Genomic DNA, 21,822 nt, shown 5'->3' with positions numbered 1-21,822 from the left:
CCTGAAGCTCGTTTACACCTTTTGATTCAGATTAAAAAGTCCCATAAATAATAAATAATCTACACCAGCAGTTTCAATCCAAGCATCTTTTTAAATGTAAAATCCTAATTTATACAGAAACACATTCTGTACTGAGTTGAACGAGTTGACACGTAAAAACAGGCTGAGAAACAAAGAAAGGTCCAATGTTTACTTTGTCACATTAGCAGCTCAGAACTTTACAATGAAACTCTCCCTCCCCCCTCCCCCACATGTTGCTTCTACTCTCTAACCAGAAGCATTTTCAGCTGAGAGGAATTTAATCATTAACTCTGCAGCAATGTGCTCACGGTTTAACTATTAGAACCTCCCAAATAAGACATTTCTGGGAGAAACAGGTTTTTATCAACCGAAGCAGAAGCAGCTCAATCGGGAGCACTTGATGGGAAGTCGGATTAGCCAACACACACTGCTGGACTTGAACGCTCCCCTGGGATATTCCCCCCCGCCTCCTCAACGCTCCACACATTTGGACTTTGACTTCAGTCCGTCCTCTGGTTATGTTTTAGTTTAGGTTGACCTACATTTGCCGCCACTGTAACGTTCTGTCAGGGTGCAAAGTGGGTCAGGAGTGTTCAGAGTGGGAATTACAGATTTCTGCGCTATAAACAGATGTTGGGTCTGTTTATCATCAGAACACGCTGCTAATTCCACCATCGCCGTGTCTGTGGGCGCTCACAGCTAATTCAGGACACACACAGCAGACAGTGTGACCTTATCACCGAGTATAAATGCATCTTCTGTCTTCAGTGATTCGTCCTTTCAGAATTAAAACATGCAGTTCAAAGGAAGTGTCATGTTGATTCTCTTTGCCGACAGAAACAACTGCAGCTTCCACGTAGCCGCCTGGCGAAACAACGACTCCACTGCTGCCAGCGCTCCAGACGTTTGATTCCAACCGAAGGGTCTTCCCGTCAACAAACTCTTCGACAAATGATATGATGTTCAACACGGAAAAGAGGTCAGATGTCCCCTCTGGAGAGAGCGACTTTTAAATCTGCCACTTGTGAAACCTTTAAAAAGTCTTCTTAGGCAGATAAATATTAATTTACTCCGAGCCAGAGTCGTACAAGAGAGACTCACTCACTTACTTTCTGCGAGTGAAAATCTGTAAGTGGAGTCAAACGCATGAGATCTGGAAAAATAAATAACATCCACAACAAAACTCACTGATCTTAAAATGTTTTGTAAGGATGTGAAAACATACGAGAATCTCCCATCCTTACATTCAGGAGGTGGATGTGACATCCAGATGCTGCCAGAGCAATCGGTCCGTTACGACACTGAACCTGTAGAGGCTGTAATGATGATGAACATGTTGCACAGGTCTAAACATGAACTTAATGCTTTTATTCAAAACAGAAAAGCAATAACAGCAGCTGCTAATATAAGTAGATTATGGTGGTGTGATGTTATGTGTAACATTTATTTATTATTTTTGCTTTTGGTGTAAAGACTAAACCAAAGACATTGAATGAACTCTTGCTAATGAAGTCATGATCAGCTGCTTGCTTTGCAGAATGCATTTAGACTGAAGGAGTGAAAATGTTATTCATCCTTTCAGCCAGCTATCTGGCAGCAACAGGTTGGGGAGGGACAGTACAGTTTTACGGTAAATTCCATACAAGGTGAGAAAACTCCACAGGCAGTTTTTCCTCTGACATTTTATTAAAATATTCTAAATGTATTTGAGAGAATTTATTGTAGAACATTTTAAATCATTACTTTTTAAAACCTGGGCGTGCGTAACTCCTCAGCCCAATGCCGCAAACCGATAAATAATTAATCACTAATAAAACAGCTGACTAAGAATTTGAGAAATGAAGTTCCGTTTAGATTCCAGAGATAAAATAAGAACAAAAAGCGAATCTCAGAGGGAGGATTTGCACAAACAGCTCCTCTTCCTGCAGAACTCTTTGTCATAATCTAAAATGTTACATTTTACGCCTCGTTATTAAACTAAATCAGGAGCATGAGCAACTTCTGCAGCCATAAACACGCATGCGGCGCATCAGGAGATTTCCTCGGGTTCATCCAGTCGGAAAGGAGCATGACCGACTCGGTGTGGCTTGCGGGTTTCTTTAGATGCCAGAGTGCAGCAGCCTACAGTCCACACGCAGGAAGCCTTGAGGGATCCGCTCAGATGTGAGCAGGGCGGGTGTTCCTAACCTGTCCGGAGGTGTTTCTTTCTTTCTTTGTTTGTTTTTTACTTCAGTAAAGAACAAAGGGCGGAGAGGACACGATCTGTCCTTCAGCGTCCACTGGCTTAGTGTCCTTCAGAGGGATCGGCTGCTGTTGACCTTATCCTGTCTCCTGATTAGACTGAAGTGTAACATCTCCATTAAATACAGAGATATTTTAATGAACTGAGTCTTAAAAGCAGCAGAATGCACATAAATTACGCACAGCTCGCATGTTTTACTTAGATTTCTGCGGAAATCTGTGCGCGATTCCATCTTTTTTCTTAACATAAAAACTTTTCTCATATTTAGGCAGAAAAATGTAAATTCAAGGTTTAGAATTTTGAGATTTAGTGGGAAATATGTGCCAAAAATTCAACCAACCAGCAATTAGCAGAGATCACTTTGGTCTCATTTTGGTTAAATACGCGCCAGCGCGCGCCTGGTGGGCTGGGTGTCGCTGCTTGATGATAATTAATAAGGCGAAGCGCTCCTCTTCACCAACACGTTTCCACTGAACCTCTTTGGGATCAACTGACCCGTTGTTAATCCAACACAATGCAACAAATGTTGCGGCATCCTCTTATAGCTGCTCCCGGTGTCACTGAACAAAGCATAATTAACGCGCAGAAACAAAGGGAGGATTTTACAGAGCGCCATGAATGCGTCGGATTTGGAGAATGTTTGAGGAGCCGCAGGTGGGACCGATTATTTACCCACAGAAACGGTTGGACGCGCGGAACTTTGAAGGCGCTGCGCACCTTTACGCACCGGAGATCTGCCTGCTGCTCCTCCAAAATGACATGCGTCTCCTGAAAACTGGAAATGCGTCATGGTTGGACTAAATTGGACCGATATGTCAGTTCGGATTGGCAGCTGCTCTAGAAATGTCTGAGTTTAGCATTAAAAACGTGAAAATGGTCAGATCTGTCTGAAAGCGTTGCTGCAAATGTGCAAATTAAACCGCAGAAAGCGCCACTTGTCTTTGTTCTCTTTTTAAGTTCTCGACCTAGTGACTAATGAACAATACGCACAACTTTACGCATAGAAACACAATCCTTTGTGCCCCAAAAATGAAAGAGAACACCGGATTACCTTCTCTCCTCATGCCGACTTTGAGACACTTCTTGAGCCGGCAGTACTGGCACTGGTTCCGGTGGTGCTGGTCGATGGGACAGTCCCGGTTCCCCCGGCATGTGTACGTCAGATTCCGCCTCACCGAGCGCTTAAAGAAGCTTTTGCATCCCTCGCAGGTGAACTGGCCGTAGTGCTTCCCGCTGGACTTGTCCCCGCACACCATGCAGTCCACGTTGGGGAGCTTATCCCCGGAAAGCGCGTCGTTCCCCGGTGTGGAACCGTTAGGAGTCCCCGGTCCCCCGCCGGGCTCCTGGCCGCACATCTGCAGCTGGGAGCCCGGATCTGCAGAAATGTTCTCTGGCCACTGGTTTACTACCATTGCCATGCTATCCCCAAACACTTTGCCTCTGTTTAAATCAGAGAAGAAGTCGGAGTGCGCGGTAGAGATCCGTCCTGATGTCTTGAAGAAAAACAGAAAACAGGAAGGGCGAAAAGGCGCTTCCGTCTGTCCTCAGGGGTCAAAGCGAGCTAGTCTGAGCTGAACAGAGTCACTTTTAAAATATGACTTAATACTTTGTGTAAACATCTATTATAGTACAAAGCAACCGCGGGGAATCAACATGATCGATGTCGAACTGCAGAGCCAACAACTCCCGGAGTTCCTCTCTGCGCAGCGATCCATAAACACGTTGTTCTTCAGAGCGGAACCTCTCGGGAAAGTCAGTCCAACAAGTGAGCAGCTTGGCTGTCAGAGTGAAAACACTGTCAGGAATCCTGTCGGGTGTTTTTATCCTAAACTGGGAGAAAGCTGCACAAACTGCGCAGGCGGCAATTATCCCGCAGCTCACACCCTCCGGCTCGGTTCTGTTCGGGTGCTATCGATTCTTCAAACACAAATTTAAACTAATTCTGACCACGTGTTTGCGACTTTCAGAGCAGGATTCGTTTCGTCCCAGCGGCACAGAGTACGAGTCCAGAGGAGAGGAAGGAGAGGAGAGGGGATTCCTGGATCCTCTCCGTCCTGCGCGCAGCGGAGCGAACTGGAAAACGATTTCAGTTTGCGCACAAGTTTTGTCTTTACCACAGACAGACGGGATTCCCTCCGAGAATTCAGGATGACGGTCCGCTGAGGACAACCAAACCAAACAACAGATCCAAACAGCAGCGCTGCTCGCCGGGTCGCCCTCAGACTGGGTGTCCCGTCTTCCAGAGTCAAAGCTCCAGTTGGGGGAAAGTGTCAGAGACAGGAGACCTCCCCTGCCGGCGCACCATATAAGGCAATAAATGCCAAATAAGGCCGCTTCTCCTCCCCTCCGTGTGAGGAGAGCGACGTGAGAGGCCGGCCGGGATTGGCCCGAAAAGTCTAGTAAAAACGGCCAGAAGCTCTCTGATTGGGAGATGAGCGATTGGGTCTGATTTGACTGACAGGAGTGGCTTTAGTGGGACACTCCGAACCGCTCATTCAGAACAAAATGCGCAGATTGTTTGGTTTTATTCTAATAAGTTCCTAGTTAAAACTCTTAACTTGAAAACAGATGAAACTTTCGCTGCCCAGCTTGTTCATGAGTCAGGAGTTTAAACAATAAACCTTCAGAACGGGAAGGTTTTTCTAGGGGTTTCAGAGTAAAAGGACTAGAATTTAAATATATATATTATTTATATATATATCTGTCTGTATATAAAAATGGGTCCCGGTTTAGTGTTTTTAACTCTTATTTTAACTGAAATTTCCGCTCAGATCGGATTTCGCACGAAATAGATGAAAAAACTCCCCGAGGATGAATTCCAGCTCCTTTGACTTAAAAGATCAGATTTTAAATGAGGGGAAAATTCAGGAAGAAATGAAATTTATACACAGAACGATAAAAGTTCAATTTCTGCAATCACACCTGATCCTGGACGGAAATTAAATCGACTTTTTTTCTCGGTGGTGGAAGTTATTCTCCTTATTTTATTTTATTTTATAAAGTTATTATTAATTAATGTATTTGTTTGTTTACTTGTCTATAAATTTTTTAGGTATACGTTTTGCATATTTTACTCTTATTTGCCATGCAGCGCGTAACAGAAAATCTGTCCAATCTCCACGGAAACTTCTGCGCACGGAACCACAATTAAGCCCACGGAACCTGTTGCTTTGTTTCAAACGAAACAGAAATAAATAAATACACTAAACAAATAAATACGGGGTGATAAGACAACAGTTCAAAGCGCGACACAAGGAATTCACTGGTGGGGGGAAAAAACCGGTTTTTGCGGGTCTGATGCTCCGGGACTTCAGTGGCTACCCGGAAAACGCGGCTCTGCGGTAATTAACGGCGACAGTGTTGTGTTCTGACTGAGGGTTTAACACTGAAAGCAGCGGGAGCCTGATTATTTTCCCAGATATGCTCCTGATTTGTCATGTGAGGGAAACTCCACCAAGGCTTGATGCCGGCGGACGGGACGGAGAGGCGGGAGGGTGAATGGGGTGCACCCCTCATCCCTTCCCGCCTCTCCCTCTCTTTCTCTCCATCTATCCATCCATCCATCTATCTATGATGACATTAAGCTCAATAGTTTTGCTTGTCTTAGTTGGGCAGCAAAGCGCTAAGAGCCAAACTTCACTCAGGGGTCCCGAGCGGGGCGCCTTTCTCGCCGGAGGCCATAAAGTTGGCCCCGCGCTCGGCTTAATTGCTGTCACATGTAACCTTACCTGTCCCCCAATTAGCCCGCGCTTTGCTATTAGGAGGTTTCTGCGAGCTGCGTATAGGCCCAGCAACCCGGGCTCCTCGGGGTTTGGGGGGTAATTAGAGTGTAATTCAATCCAGCCGAGGCTTATGATCAATTTGACCAGGACTTCACCCAGAGGAGGCTAATTAAATGAGGATCAGCGTGATGTTCACCCATTAATCTTCAAATACGGACAATAACCGTCCAGACAAATATCTTCAGGACACAAAGGTTTGAAAAAAATGATTTATTTGAGGGGATTTTGTTTTGAATCAACATATTTGCAAAGTGGAATTAAACAAAATTAAACGTTTTCTTAATTGTACAAATAAGAATGAACAAACTGGGCTTGTCCACTTTACTCCAATACCTCTAAATAAAATCCACTGTGCACATGTGTGCAGTGTGACCTCATTATAATGCAGCTGCTCCGTTTCTGGCCTCTTTGGTTCGTTAGAGAACATTATGGAACAACCAGCGCCATGAAAACCAGGGAACCCAGCAGAAAGGTCAGCGAGGAAGTGGTGGAGAGGTTTAAGGCAGCGTTAGTTTCTAAAACAACATCCCGAGCTTTGAACCACCCACAGCACGCAGTTCAATCCATCATCTGAACGTAGAAACAGGATGGACCGACTGCAGACGGACCAAGATGGAGGTCCGCCTGTGAGCCGCATTGATCAGGCTGCAGGACGCTGTTGGCTAAAGCGCTGAGGTTCAGGTCATCGAGCCGCAGCAGAAATCCAGAGCTGCAAAGGAAGTGTTTACATCAGGGGGTGTCCAAAGTGTGGCCCGGGGGCCATTCACAGTCCTCAAAATGATTTTGTTCGGATCTTGATAAGAATTCAGAAACTGAGTTCATAAATTTGGTTTATCAGCCCAGGAGGGTGATAAAAGCAATAAATAAGCAATAAAATAAAAAAAAATGAAGAATGTGTTTGTAATACTGTAATATAGCAAGTTCAGGGGATCTGAAGCCATTATAAAACATGCTGCACATCAAGAAAAATTTACAACTTTTTGTTTGTCTCACACTTAAAATTCTCTGTACCAATTAGAATCATAAAAAATACATTTATCTTAAGCTTCTCACAACCCATTTATCTGTTTTTCCCACAAACATCGATGAACAGCCCCAAACTGATCTCAGGTCAGTTTGGATCCCAACATAAATGTTATGTTAGGATTTGTTTTTTTGAACACAATCCTTTTCAGCTTAATACCTGCAACCTGTTCATGCATGCACAAGCAATTTCTGTTTCATCCTCCAGCCAGGGAGCAGAGGACCAAATAGCAAAGCTAACATGTCCAAACACACACAGTTCGACCTCTGCTCCATAAATTATGCATCTTCACCAGAACTGTGCTATTTGATCATGTTGTTCATGCTGAGCTTTTGCCCCGTTGATTCTGAAAACCCGGACGGGTAACATGCAGAGTATCTTGAGCCATGCGTGTGACGCTCAGTGATGGATGATGGAACCAACTGTTGCAGGAGGTCCAGGCACACGAGGGTGTCACAGCGGGGCCAAGGGGTGGTGAGCATGACCGCATCGTATGGCCTAGGAAACGCAGGGGCCACGGTTACGTGTAAATTTATATACGTCTTGACACCGCCAACAATCTGGCGCTCCGCTTCAGCTGGTGCTAAATGTGTCTCATTGAGGAAGAGGCCGCCAGCTGAGCAGGTATGCAACCTGAGCATGAGCATGATACGGAAATAGAAACTCTTGTTTGTGGAAAAAGTTCCCATGTCTTGCATGAGCTCTGAGTTGATGTTATCTGGATGCTCCACACTCACAGGAGGCTAATTGGCTCTTTAGTGTTTCAGAAAAGACTGCTGATGGACAGACAAAGACAGAAAGAAGAAGAAGAATTAGTTTGCCTCAGTGTTTGTTCAGCAGAAGGATGTGAAAATAATGAGTGGAGGTAAATTTACGATGAGTTTACTCTGAGTTTTCCCCAGAGAAACCGATGATAAGCATCAAGAGGATTTATGTCTGAAATTCTTTGAAACATCATTGCAAACTAAAAACAGAGCAGAGATGGAAAATGTGAAAAAGTAACCAAACTTTGTAAATTCTGACAATAAGGACATTAAAAAGAACAACAATGAGATTTTCTCTTTTTTTAAGCATAAAGGCTGACTTCATGTTCAATATGACTCTCACTCTGGCTGAGCCGCAGTAAGTTTCCTAGGATTCGACTGAAAGACCAAAAAACTCTTGAATATCAGCAAAAACTAGGGCTGCACAAATATTACACTGTAAAATAATACGATTGCATATCTCAACAGCAACATGGACTGTGATTAACCCGGGTTTTCATCACTACTCCCTTTTCTTTCCGTCATCATCATGTCCCCACCTCTCTCCCTAAATCAAAAAGATCTGTGTCAGCTGTGGGCAAAAAGGCAAAACAAGCTCATCTGTCTATCCCCATTCGTAGACAAGATGATTAAAAGTAAAAGATAAAGAAATTATACACAAACAGCTGAGGAATGACAATGTTTTACTTTTATGTTAAAGCTGCACTGCACATTTTAGATTTAAGACCACAGAATCTAACATTTTCTACACATTTCAGGTTTTCAGGGAGTTTTTTTCAAGAGCTGAAGAGCATAAAATATAAAGTCTTCCTCCTCTTGGTTGTTCCTAAGCCAAGTATCATTCATAACCTTATAAACAAAAAAGATTAACAAAATTATCCTTATAAAATATGTTGACTCTAAACTGCTGTGCAATGATCTATATTAGTGGTGTTGGTCAGGACGCTGGCAGCAGCAGCTTCAGGTTGTTCTTCAGCCGTGACATGTTGTGAGGTTCATGACTGCTGGATGTAGAAATCCAAAATCCGATATAAAAGCTGCATTTTATTTTTTACTGATTAAACTGATTAAAGTGTCTAACAATATGATTGAAAGAGAAATTAATATTTAATAAGGTCCTTTATTTTTAATTATTTGAATGTTTCCTCTGGCTGACCTCTTTTGCCTGATGAATATTGAAAATTGTGTATGACCTTACCTGAATTCGTGTCCTTCTCCACGAATATCTCCGTCATTCTGATGTTAAAAAAAAACGTCCTTGTTTCTCATTTTCAAAAATCTGGCAGCCAGAGAGAGTTGCACTGACTGAACGGTTCTGGTCCGTCTGTATTTTCTCCCTGGACTGTTTTCAATCGTTTCGATGTGTAGAAGAAGAGCACCTGCTGCTCGTTGTCTCCATGGCGCTCAGCACTGCCCCCTATCAGAGAGTCGTGATACTCACTGAACATTTTTACTCCACATTATGGCCAATTTGAGTAATTGTAATAAACTTGTGTTTATGTGTGTCAATAGTATATTTATGACATCTATATTGCAGTAGGAAGGGAGACCTTACAGATATTGAATAAAAGTTGCCCAAGAATGGAACCTTGAGGAACACCATATGTGATTTTTGTTTGCTTAGATTTGCCAAATGACACAAAGTAGTCCCAGCAAGCCAAGCAAGAGCTGAACCTGATAGCAGATATTCAACACAAACAGACACTGAAGGGTGTATCTATGCCAGGAAAGTCCTTCGGTCTGCTTGTTTGCTCCAGACTAAATTTGGGAATGGCATCAGATGTTGGAACAGATACGATTTCACAATAAGTTTGTACATGCAAAAGTAGACTTAGCAACACTGAATGGCTCATTTTAGCATAATCCCCAGTAACGGTGGTTTAAAAGTCCAAAAAAAGTACATTTCCTGTAGTCTGTTCTTGTTGAACCCGGTCTGGATTCACATCAGAAGCAAAATGCACCAAAATTTGTTTGGAAGCGAACTAAGACCACCTGAAAAAGTGTCTCAGTCGGGTTGTTTGGCCCACACCAGGAATCTTTTTAGTGGATTTGAACCTGGACAAACGATCTGGACCAACCAGTTGAAGTGAATTTTGATTTAATTACAGTGGACCAAACGTGTAAGGTGTGAAAACATGGATCAATGTCGTCTCATGCTGAAAAGATGAGTGAAGCACTGAAGAGGCGTGTTGCTAAAGAACAATTTCAATAATTTTTTATCAAAATTGTTGCATTAGATAAAAAGCAGTCAAATTATTGTAACTAAATATGAATAAAATCCAAATCTTTCCCACGAAGCAAACAGAACGTGTGGATTGGAGGACAGAGCTGCGTTTTGGAGAGTCAGCACTGTTTCCTTTGGCCGATTGGGGTTGATTAAGAGGTTAACCATGCAGAGGCATGGCGTCTTTAAGGGAGATTTATCTGTTCCTGCTCTGACCCCTCGGGGGTAGCTTCCCTCACCCCCAGTGTCCCCAGGATTTATTTAGTTATTTGTTTATCTGTTGGAAGGGGTCAGCCTTTTTCTCTGCACTACATCCCAGGCCTGTTTGTGTGTCTCAAACCCATTTTTCATCCCGTTTCTTGGTGGGACTGTGGCTCCGTTTGCTGACTCAGCGAAGAGGACGCAAGCGAAGGCCCCGACGAGTCTCGCGACCCTTTACATCCGAGTAAAATTGGTTATTTTCACTTAACACATTTTGCTATCAGTTCAACTTTGACCCCATTTGAAGGAGTTATGGTGTTTTCCTAATTGTTTCCTGACAGTTTTGATTCAACCCTGCATGAATTTATGGCAGCTTATTTCCTATTTTTGTCTGATTTCAATGCAGGACTTGCGTATTTTACTTGAAGGCAAGCAAAGATTAATAAAAGAAATAAATGCATATGCTGCTCATTTCACACAGGAAAAGATTTTTTTAAAACATGAAGCATATACATCACCAATTTATTTTTGAACAGGAAATCTGGGTGTTTATTTATTTTAGTGTTGAGATTCATCACAGGAGAGAAATGTTTCTCCATCTAATGAGGTTTGCTCTTTAGCCCTCACTCCATCTTCAATCATATTTACATGTTTGTTCAAATCAGACGAGATCTCTGCAGCTTCAAGGACTCACACATTCACACACCTCTGCTGTGAGCTGCTTGTTGGAGTTAAGAGGCAACAGGCCTTTTTGGTGGCTGGGGGAGGGCAGTGAGGTGGGCTGGTGGGGGCTATACAGGGAATGCTATGTGGCTTGCATGACCTGACATGTCTCTGAAGCTGGAGGGGGTCTTGACCTTTGACCCAGGGCTCCAAAACTAGGAAGATGAAAAAAGGGGACGGGGCGGGAGGGTTTCGCCTCTAAACAAGGGCTTCTGTTTGGACCGCTGCAGGAATGTCACTTCCATAAAAAGATGCCGACAGAGAGAGAAAAAAGAGGAAAACATCTATCTATCTATCTATCTATCTATCTATCTATCTATCTATCTATCTATCTATCTATCTATCTATCTATCTATCTATCTATCTATCTATCTATCTATCTATCTATCTATCTATCTATCTATCTATCTATCTATCTATCTATCTATCTATCTATCTATCTATCTATCTATCTATCTATCTATCTATCTATCTATCTATCTATCTATCTATCTCAGGTTTTTTTGTTTAGCATATCTGATCTGCTTATTTTAAACAGATTAAAGTCCAAACTTTGATTAGGTCACTTTAAACAGTTATATTATTATTATTATTATTATTATTATTATTATTATTATTATTATTATTATTATTATTATTATTATTATTATTATTATTATTATTATTATTATTATTATTATTATTATTATTATTATTATTATTATTATTATTAAAGTCATTTATAAGGAGATTTACTTCAGGGTTGAGAATTGATTGTGATTTTTTTATTTTATTTTATTTTATTTTATTTTATTTTATTTTATTTTATTTTATTTTATTTTATTTTATTTTACATTTATTTCAACAAGAAAATTCCATCAAAATTAAGAATCTCATATGCAAGAGAATTCTGGCCAACACTACCAATCAATCAATCAATCAATCAATCAATCAATCAATCAATCAATCAATCAATCAATCAATCAATCAATCAATCAATCAATCAATCAATCAATCAATCAATCAATCAATCAGTCAATCATGTTTACTTGCACAGTCACCACTTGACAAACATCAGAACTGGCAGCATCTATATGTCATGTTACACAGCCCAGACCATGACACTGCCACCACCATGTTTGATTCTTAATATGATGTTCTTTTTTTAATGTCGTGTCAGTTTGTGTTGGTTTGTCATTTTCTCTTCACTCTACATCCCAAAAGTTTTAACACTCAACAAGATGGTTTGTTGTACTAACACCTTTGTTTTGGTCCAGAGTCTTTCTTACTGCTGAGTAACTCAAACACTGAGATTTGTTTCTCATCTTTTTGGAACATGATGGCCTTTGGTCATCTTTTAGCTAACTTTATGCTGTCAGACAAATTATATTTAAGTATTAAAATATCTTTTTATTGGACCTAGATTTCTAGGTTTTTGCAGTCAGGCTGCGCCATATTTGAGGCATTTTATAAATTTACTAAAAGGAGTGAAAACAAATGGTGTCTTTGTGACAAGCTACTGGTAGCAGCATGGCTAGAGACCATGTTGTAAAGTTGTCTGTAATCTGCAACACTTGTTTGTTTAATGACACTTAGCTCAGTGTTAACTAGCACAGCAAAAAAAATATAAAAATTAGAAATTATTTATAATACATTTATGATTACACATTAAAATGTACTGAGTAAAAAGGTTTTGTGGAAAAGCGCTGAGAGCATCATATTATTCCTGTGTGATTTTAATTGTTTCTTATTTAATGGAAACACAGCAATTGCAAAATTGTGTTTCTTCAAGGTTAGTGCTTTACAAACAAAGTTTTGCTCACACTTGCAGAGAAAAAAAATGCAGCTTATGAGACATTTTGTTCAAATACTTTCTGAACCACTATCTGCACCATCAGCCCAATCAAAACATCTTCACAGTCATGTAAACTCTATTAAATTGAACTTTAAATTTCTTTGGCCTCCAGGTCATATTTAGAATAACTTATCATACTGGGGACATGTATGTTCAATAAATGAACCTGCGGACGGCGGCTGAAGGCTGCGCCCATGTGACTCTCCGGTCTCCAGCAGCAGAACATCGATGACTCTGCACTGCAGGGGTTGGGTCAGAACATAACCTTGTTTTCCACAACGTGTTCCTGACTGCTGCGCAGGAGTCTGAGTGTGTGCCTGACTAAAAGCAAAGAAAGGCTGAAATGTGTCCCGTCTGGAGAGAGAAGCCCTGACATGATGACGGTTACGCAGCTCAGCGCCGAGCCGTGAATGTGTCACTTCTCATTCGGTGGACAATTGTGATGTTGAGATCCAGGAATGATCCTTTTTTATCATTTATTGTGATAATTTTTCTTATCATAATAAATTTGTCATGATAAATTAAAATTATTGTCTGTATTGTTGGGATTGTTAGAATTATCTCCACTGTTTGCTCAATAAAAATCTCTAAATTTGAAAATATGATTGCATACAGTTACTGTCTGCAGTTTAATAAAGAAGTAAATTACAAGTTTTTCCAGAGCAGTATTTGTTTTTGTGGGGTTATGATTGCTGTCATGCAGTGACATAAAAAACAATCATCATCACTTTTTATCGTTATAATCCCAACAAAAAGTATCATGGTAAAACATTTGAGTTCACAGTTTCAGTTTAATCACATTTCTGTTATCTCCTCCCAAGATTGCTCTCCACTAAACATTAAAAGATAAAACTGCATCATAACTAACAATGTCGCGCTCTTTCAGTCATAAAATGCATTTTAAAGTAAAAGGGAAACTTCTCTTCCCCTGTATTGAAACTGAAGTGTGATAATCACTGGAGCTCGAGAATTTTGAGGATTTTAGAAAAATTCTGTTCACAGAAAGTCAGAGGATGAAACCTTTTCCTACTGGTTCTATTTTCGGACTCTGAATCCCTGTTGACTTAATCAGAGGCTCAACTAGAGTTTGGAGCCTTAACTCGGAGCGGTTGTAACCCCGGATTGGATCAACCCTAATCTCCCAGAATGACGTCTCTTTGAAGGAATTTCCACTGGCTTGATAATTACACGACCCAAGAGATCATCAGTACCATGAACGAGTAATGCATCTACTGTGAGGATGCTCTTTAAGCTAATGAGGATCATTGTTGTGTTAACTGTCACTCAAACACTGTTATTATTATTTTTTTATTTCACAGAATTAGGGAAGGAGATGGGAACATGTATCTGTGCTATAGTACAGGGAACAAAGTGGCACAAGATCAAATTTAAAATGAGTTCTTTGGACAGAGACAACAATGACTCACCCATTAGTGTTTTTATGCCTGAATGATTTATAGTTCAGCTTTGAGTGGCTTAACATTTAAAGAGAAAAAATGCTGACCAAAACCAAAAGGCGTCCAAAATCTGAAGAAACACCAGAACTATTGATGAGTACCACTTTAATATGAGGTAAGTGTTACTGTGATCAGTAAGAAAAACACTCCAGGAACTGACCTTTTCTGCTCCCTTAAACAGGTTAGGATAAATCTATGTTCTAGGTAAAATCTGAAATCTCATTTTAAGGGAATGAGATTTCACTCTGGTCAGTTCTGATTAGTTTTAGGGAGTCTTGTCACTTTAAATCCAAGTAAGCTGCTGCTGATCGCAACCCCATAACTCATTTACACACCTCCATAAAAATGGCTGCAAACAGATGCGCAATTATAGAACCGTACATCTTTGAAAAGCAGAAGTGGAACCTCCTGCACAACCATCAAGAATGCAGCAAGTGGTTTGTGGGCATGCAACTGTAAAACCAGCTGACCAATCGTGCTGGACATCAACTTTGGTTGCTAGGTTACTGGCTGGGTTTACTAGGGGTTGCTAGGTAACAGAAAATGCCTGTTGATTTGTGATGTTACATTGAATAGCTTCTTGAAACAGCTTATTAAAACATTAACTTATTGTCAAAAAAGTGTTTTTATTAAGCATGTGGGATTTTATAGAATAAGCAGAAACCAAAATGGAAGAACAAAAGGTGCAAAATGTGAATTTCACATAATATGTCCACTAAATGATTACAGAAAACGTAACATGTAAACAATCAAAGGGATGAATCCAGACTGTAGTTCTTAAAATCCTCCGTTAGAGCAGCTGAAATTTGAATCGTAACTTCGCTTCATTTCTTCGTTCTGAATGTTAAATGTCTGCAGGGATGGAAAAAAAGCTGAATTCCCCTCCCTGTAGTTAAAATCTCAGACGGTGGTCTTTAATGCATTCTCCCACTGCAGCTCCCTCCCTCCTGGACTGCCAATAAAAACCTCTGACCAGCAGTTGACCTCTCTTCGCCGTTCATCGCTATCCGTGCCTTCTTCCTGCGTCTGCAGCAGCACATGGCAGACCAATGGGAATCAGCAGCTGCAAGGAGGGACGGCTCTGGTTTGGGGTGTCAGGGTCAAGGGGGTCACCATACTGGTAAAGTCATCGCTGGGCATCGCTGATGTCCTACACTCCTTGCACCCGTTCTCCTGCATACCCCCTCCTGCATCACACTCCCTTGAGGCGCCCTTTGGCCCCGCTGTTTCTTGGCTCTGAGGGGTCAAGACAGTCGAGGGTTAATAAAGTGATACCAGGTGTTGACCAGAGAGGAACATCATGCAGCCCTCCACCTTTTTCTCTGAGATTTCACACCATTGGACCCTGCAGGGACATCGAGCCTCACGGAAAACTGACTGAGCATAAAACAGTGAAAAGCTACAGGAAGGAGGAACGCTGTGAGAACATGAACATGTTGCACAAAGCTGCCAGTGGAACAATGCGGGGTTAACCGACCCAACAAAGTGCCGATCATGTCTGAGTTCAGGAACCTCAGGAGCCAAAAAGATTCCAAATCCTTCTACTGTTGTTTTCCTGGATCAGTGGACGGACCAGCAAACATGTCAGTGGGGGAAGGAGCTCTAAAGCTGCGCAAAAAGGTTTTTCTCCTTCTTTTCCTGATCACTGAAGAAGAGGAGGATTGATCACTGCGGAGATCAAACCCAGTGAAAAGGAGTCATTGTGACGAAGAGCAAACGGCCTCTGACAACCAGTGAAGAACAAACAGAGGAAAGCCGTCAGGGTATGAGAGCCACACTGTTGAGAAGCTGAAAATAATGAGAGAGAGTTCTGGCTTGTGTTTGGAAGTGTAAAAAGTCTGCAAGAGAATCTGACCATGAGGCCGGAAACTGCCCACATCTTTTTGGTCCAATCTGCAAAATGAAGGCGTTCCTAATTAACGCTAATTAACATCAACGACAAGTTGGGGCCATTAGTCCAGCTAATCCCCCCGTTTACATTTTCCCTCCTTGCTGGAACCCTGCTGGCCAATTCTTACGCAGCCGCAGAATGAACACATTGTTGGCGGGTCCGCCGTCAAAGATACACGACCCCTTGAAAGTTAGTCGCTTCCATTAGTGACAGAACTGCGGTTTTGATCCGAACGCTCTGCTCAAACAGCCTGGGGAGCCGAGAAGGGGAGGGGCAGGGAGGTCAACCCTCACGTTTAGTGTGCTCCATCCGATCCATCAATGACTTGTTTGCCCTCTTTCATGATGCCTTGGCATGTGAAAGCAAAAGAAGCTGCAGCGGAGCATGAAAAGGACGACAGCATGAGATTCTGCACAACGAGTTAGAGATGGGGTCTTTAAACATGACCGAAGTCACTGGGAAGAAAAAATCTCCGTTAGAACTAACTGAAAGCTAAATGTCATTTAGCTTTGAATCTCTGTTGTTTGCTTTAGTTTATCTGTTTGTGTGAGGATGTATGGAGTCCTGCAAGTACCAACAGAAAAAATAACCACAAGACAACTAGGAGCAAATCTGGTTCAGATCTCAGTGATTTACCAGCAATAACTAAATGCTTTGTAACTTTGAGTCCTAATATGAATCTATAAATGTAATCTGGCTCTAACTACAAGTAGATTAGGTTTTGCAATGGTCTAGTCAAAGGCCAAACATTAACCTGACTGAGAAGTTGTGGTAGGACCTTAAAACCATAAAGACAAACAGAAAACAGCTGCTGAGGGTTATGTCTGTCAAAGGTAGTTCTGATGTGTCCATCCTCACCTGTCCGCCGTTCGGTACTTACAGATTTTTGAATGTAACTCTAAATTATTCAAAGAAAATGTTCTTTGTTTCTTAGAGCATATGTGATGTAATCTGTAGAAAATGTGACTTGGAAGTTGAAATGCTGCTTGGCGTTTCTGTTGTCTGCTGGCGTTTGCAGAGCGATGCGTTTTCTTGCTGCTGGTTGTTTGAACCAGTTGCACTTTTCTGTGATGTTGTTGTTGTTGTTATTTATCAATATGTTGTTTGTCGCTGTGGTTTCTCAATACTTTGGTTTTTCCCTCTGTTTCTGCAGGTGCAGACTATACTTGTGTGTTTGTATTCTTTTTATCTTTCTTTCTCTCCTCCACTCTGGTCTCCTTCTTTCCCTTTAACTTTTTCCTTTTTTGTTTTTGTTTTACTTTTTCCTTTCTTTTCCACCTCTGCCCATTATATTTCAAATAAACCCAAATCAATTTGTAGCGAAATGTTTTATTTTTATATATCAAGTGGAGCGTTACAGCGAAGCCGTAATTCTCTGTGCCTGAATGTAAATCTGTTGATCTTCTCAGAGTGAAGATGACAAAGACCATCAGCTTCTGGGCTAATGCCAAGACCGTTTTTACTGTAATCAATTAATGTATATTGAGGTATTATTAGTCAGTGAACTATTAAAATAGGGGGACATTTTAGTGGGGTGTATTTTTAAAAAAACTTTACATAAGAGAGAAATTTCATACACCAATATATTGGTAAATAAAGTATTTTTTAAAACTGTAAATACCAATTTCATTGATTAGTAAACCACTTGTGGAGTCTGCTGTGTGTTTTGTACATTTAGGGTTAAACTTTAGTCCTTTTATGACCTGATGAAGACAACATATTCTCTCTGAGCTGATTCATTTTTCATGCCTCAGTTTAAAAGAATCTTTAAAGAACCAGAAACCTGTTTTTCAGATTTAAAAAGTCTCTCTCATCGCGCCTCCTTCTGCCGCCTCACCCTGCTGTTCAGTTCAACCTTTGCATGTTTACGCCCCGGAAAATAAATACAATAAATTCCAGCACATAGCCAGGTCCTGTGTTATTTTTTGCCTCTGCGGGCGAGCACAATGGATACACAGCTGTGGTGATCAGTCTGGGCTCCCAGGGAGCCACCGGAGGCCCCGGAGCACATGTTCGTTAATGATCACTTACAAAAGGCTACAATGGGAGCTGCCACTTGCTGAGGTCTGCGCTGGAACCACTTCACCTTCTGCTAAATGTTTAAGCTGGAGCTGTGGATTGATTGCAGCAGAGTTGACAGTTAAACCTTTACAGAGCGAAGCTTTAAAGGTCCCAGTTAGTTATAAAGAGACTTCTGCAGCCAGGGATTCCTCTGCAGGTTCTTTGTTGCTTTCTATTGACAGGAAAGCTTTGGAGGTTTTATTCTATCAACTTTGATGTAAAAAAGAATCTTTGTGCAAATTTAGACAGGAGGTTTAATCTGCATTAAGTATCATTCTGTTTAGTCACAAACAATACAGGATTGTCTATCCAATCTATTTGTCATTGTAAAAAAGTAAAAAGCAACTTTTATTTTCCACCCTCGTGAAAGGATTTAAATCCTCTTAAAGACAATCAACCAAAATTGGAGCTAAAACTTTCCAGCTAGACGTCTTACAGCTGCGGCCGCCGGGCCCTTTGGGTTCCAAACGTCTCCAAACATCAATAAAAAGCTCCAAATGTCTCCAAGTGTTAAACCTGCAACGAGATGTTAAAAAAAAGTTTGCCCAAACAAGCTTTGCACATAAACACGCTTACATGCGCATGCAGGCCAAGCATGCACCAATGCATTCATGTACACATGCACACACAAGCACCTAACCCTCCAGGGTGTTCCGCGACCCTCCCCCCGCTCTGAAACCCGATCTGTCGGCATGCAGCACGGAATTCTCCAATCGCCCTGACTTTTGACCTCTGGCCTTTTTGGCAGTGCACAGAAGAGAAGATGAAGTGCCCAAGCCTCTCTCTTCCCCAACACAAAAAATCCCCTGTTCCAGCAGCCCTCCCACACACGGACGGGCGCACACACACACACACACACACACACACGCACACACACACCCACACACTGACTCACATTTAGGACGCCTTGAGGCCAAACACTCTCTCCGGTTCTCGTGGGGCACATAATCAAAGTGATCTTTGATACGTAGGTACCAGATACGTGTGCATGTTTTTGTGTTACAGTGAGACCCACACAGAGAGACGGTGAGTTCTGCAGAGGAACTCTGACTTTTAAAAGCCCTTCGCCGGACGCTTGCAGAGAGCCGTCCCAGCTGGCGAAGCTTTCACAGCCTCTGTTCGGCCTCAGAAAGCTGCAAGCTGCTTTTGTCAGCGTTGTCGTCATCATCATCGTCAGCGGCAGAAAAGAAGAGACGGAAGAGTGTGACAGTGACAGATTGTCAGTGCCATGTGTTTTTGTCGTTTGCCCCTTGACTCCGTTTAATGTGGTGTCAGCGTGTGTTTGGCATCTCTGTAAATAACACTCGCTTTAATTCTGCACCATTGAAAGGGGGCTGAAATGTTTCAGTGACAATCTGATGTCTGGTCCTCATTACCAACCATTAAGGATGTTTTGTCTTCCCTTTTGTAGATTTTCTCATGGTTGTGTGCATTTTATCACTCCCTGAAGTTTTGCTTTGGCTTTTGTTGCTGGAACATTTTAACCAAAATTTTACTGGGTTTAAAAATTGTTTCATAGAAAACAGATTTTGTTTTTGGTGCAGACAGTCAAACCAACTCAGAGTGTTTAAGACTTATTTGATCAAAGTTTGAGTTTATCTTGAGTAACATGTAGGAACATCAATCTCATTAGAAAAGCCCTGCGGCAGATTTAGCCACTGGCTAATTTCCTCAACGCCGATAAATCACAACACAGCAAAACACGCTGCTAGTTTCTCATCAGAAACTCATGAATTATGCTTATTTATGCAACTTTTGATTTTATTTCACCTCATTGAGACAACAGGTATCATTTTCAAGAGCAACCTGCTGAAATATGCAAAACAATAATATGCTAAAAGAGACCGTAGTCATTTTATACAAGTGTAAAATAGTTTATCTGTAAAGCACATTTTAGAATTTCAAAGTGCTTTAAACAGTAAAATCATAATATAGTAATCAATTATGAAACAGAAATAAACATTACATTTAGTCAAAAACTATTATTAAAGTCATCAACAATAATCATTAAATAAAGATCAAATATATTGATCAATATTCTGATTATTATTAGTCAAAGGGAACTCAACACAGGTGGGTTTTTATCCTTCCAGCTGTTTTGCAGTTTTCTGGAAGTTTGTCCCAGATTAAAACACAAAAACTGGATGCTGATTCTCCATGTTAACTTCTGGTTCACTAACATATAAACTGAAAATTACAACTGAAAAAGACAATAGCAGCAAACCACGAAGAACAGGAACAGACATGCAGCGACGCTTTCTCCAATTTTCTTAAAATATTTTCAGGACTAATCAGTTCACTTTGACTGCTCAGCTCCACTTTGTTCCAAGTAGAGAAAGAAATGTCAGAAATTAACAGAAAGAAATTAAAAATGTAAATCTGTAAACATCAGGCAATAACTAATGGTCTACTAATTAAGGTTGACGAGTCTGCAGTGAGTCATTTCCAAACCGACTGCGACAGTAAGTATGTTATATTCCTTAAAAACTAAACAGAAAGTTTAAGGACTCTAGAATCTCCCCAAATGCTGATAGATGTCATCTCATTTAAGTATTAATCAAAAAATACATGACGTCTTTGGGCAAACAGAGGTCTGTGCTTGTATATTTAAACATAAATGACTTTGTCATCTGCATACAATGTAATCTCAAAATCCTAAAATACCAAAGTAAAGTGATTTTAAAGAAGAGACTGAGACTCATTTCATTTCCTTTTTATTTATCTGTCCTTTGTTTTAGGTATCAAAGCTATTAGTTTGGGTTGGATAACTACTGAATACATTTTTCTTTGTCTTTACATCGGTTTCGATTACTTTTCCTGTTTTCTGTTCTGCTTGCTCACTGCTGCTGCTTCACTGATTCAACCTGATGCTGATCTGAGTGCTGAAGGAACAAACCGGCTCCAGACCATTTCACCGTTTTCTCCATGTTTGACTGCTGGTCTGATGCTCTTTATCTGAAATGCTCCACTAGTTTTACGCCAGATGTTACAGCTTCTGAATGTTCCACCTTCACCAAAAGTCGTGAAGGATTATCGAGATGTTTTTTGATGGGTGTGAGATGTGCCATTGTGTTCTCTCTCTTTCTGTTAAAGCATGAACTTTGACCCTAACTGAGTCACCTGAGAGCTGTTGTAGCTTAGATAATACTATCTGGGCTCCTGTGACCTCCAGCATGAGGCACTGATGCTCTCTTGGAGTAATTTTAGTTGGCCAGTCGCTCAAAGAAAGGTTCTCCACTGTTTTATGTTTTACACATGTAAATAACAATTCTCACTTATTCTGGCGCCTTTTTTAAACTATAATTTCCATGCAAATCAAGATTTTGTCTTTCTTTTGTAGTACAGCAGACTGATTGATAAAAACCGTTAAAAATAATGACAAGTGCACATGAGAATATTTTTTATTAAGCAGTAGGGATTGTTTTTGCTGATAAAAAGGAACAAAAACAAATTTTCCTGGATGATAAATTGTGCAGAAGTCATTGCAAAAAATAATAATATTGTTGTTTTAAGCTGATTTTGTGGTGATGGCATAAAAATGCAAGAACATTCTCAAAGATCAATAAACTTTAAATTCAAATGAACATTTAACACTGAA

At 41.0% G+C, this 21,822-nt stretch overlaps 1 protein-coding gene across 2 annotated transcripts in view; it reads right to left on the bottom strand.

Moving 5' to 3' along the window:
- The window catches only part of nr2f5 (nuclear receptor subfamily 2, group F, member 5), a 29,926-nt gene extending 20,764 nt beyond the window's left edge, over nt 1–9,162 (bottom strand). The window contains exon 1 of one of the 2 annotated variants that reach the window (XM_044117306.1): nt 9,032–9,162. In XM_044117306.1, coding sequence (XP_043973241.1) covers nt 9,032–9,068 — 37 coding nt within the window. In that variant the 5' untranslated portion in view covers nt 9,069–9,162. Of the gene's footprint in view, nt 1–3,314; nt 4,512–9,031 lie in introns of those variants that run through there. The other variant, XM_044117305.1, reaches the window with a different exon arrangement.
- Nucleotides 9,163–21,822: the final 12,660 nt, after the last annotated feature.

The sequence above is a fragment of the Gambusia affinis genome, linkage group LG05 (genome assembly GCF_019740435.1).
Source record: "Gambusia affinis linkage group LG05, SWU_Gaff_1.0, whole genome shotgun sequence".
NCBI lineage: Eukaryota > Metazoa > Chordata > Actinopteri > Cyprinodontiformes > Poeciliidae > Gambusia > Gambusia affinis.
This window is presented reverse-complemented; position numbering and strand designations above follow the sequence as displayed.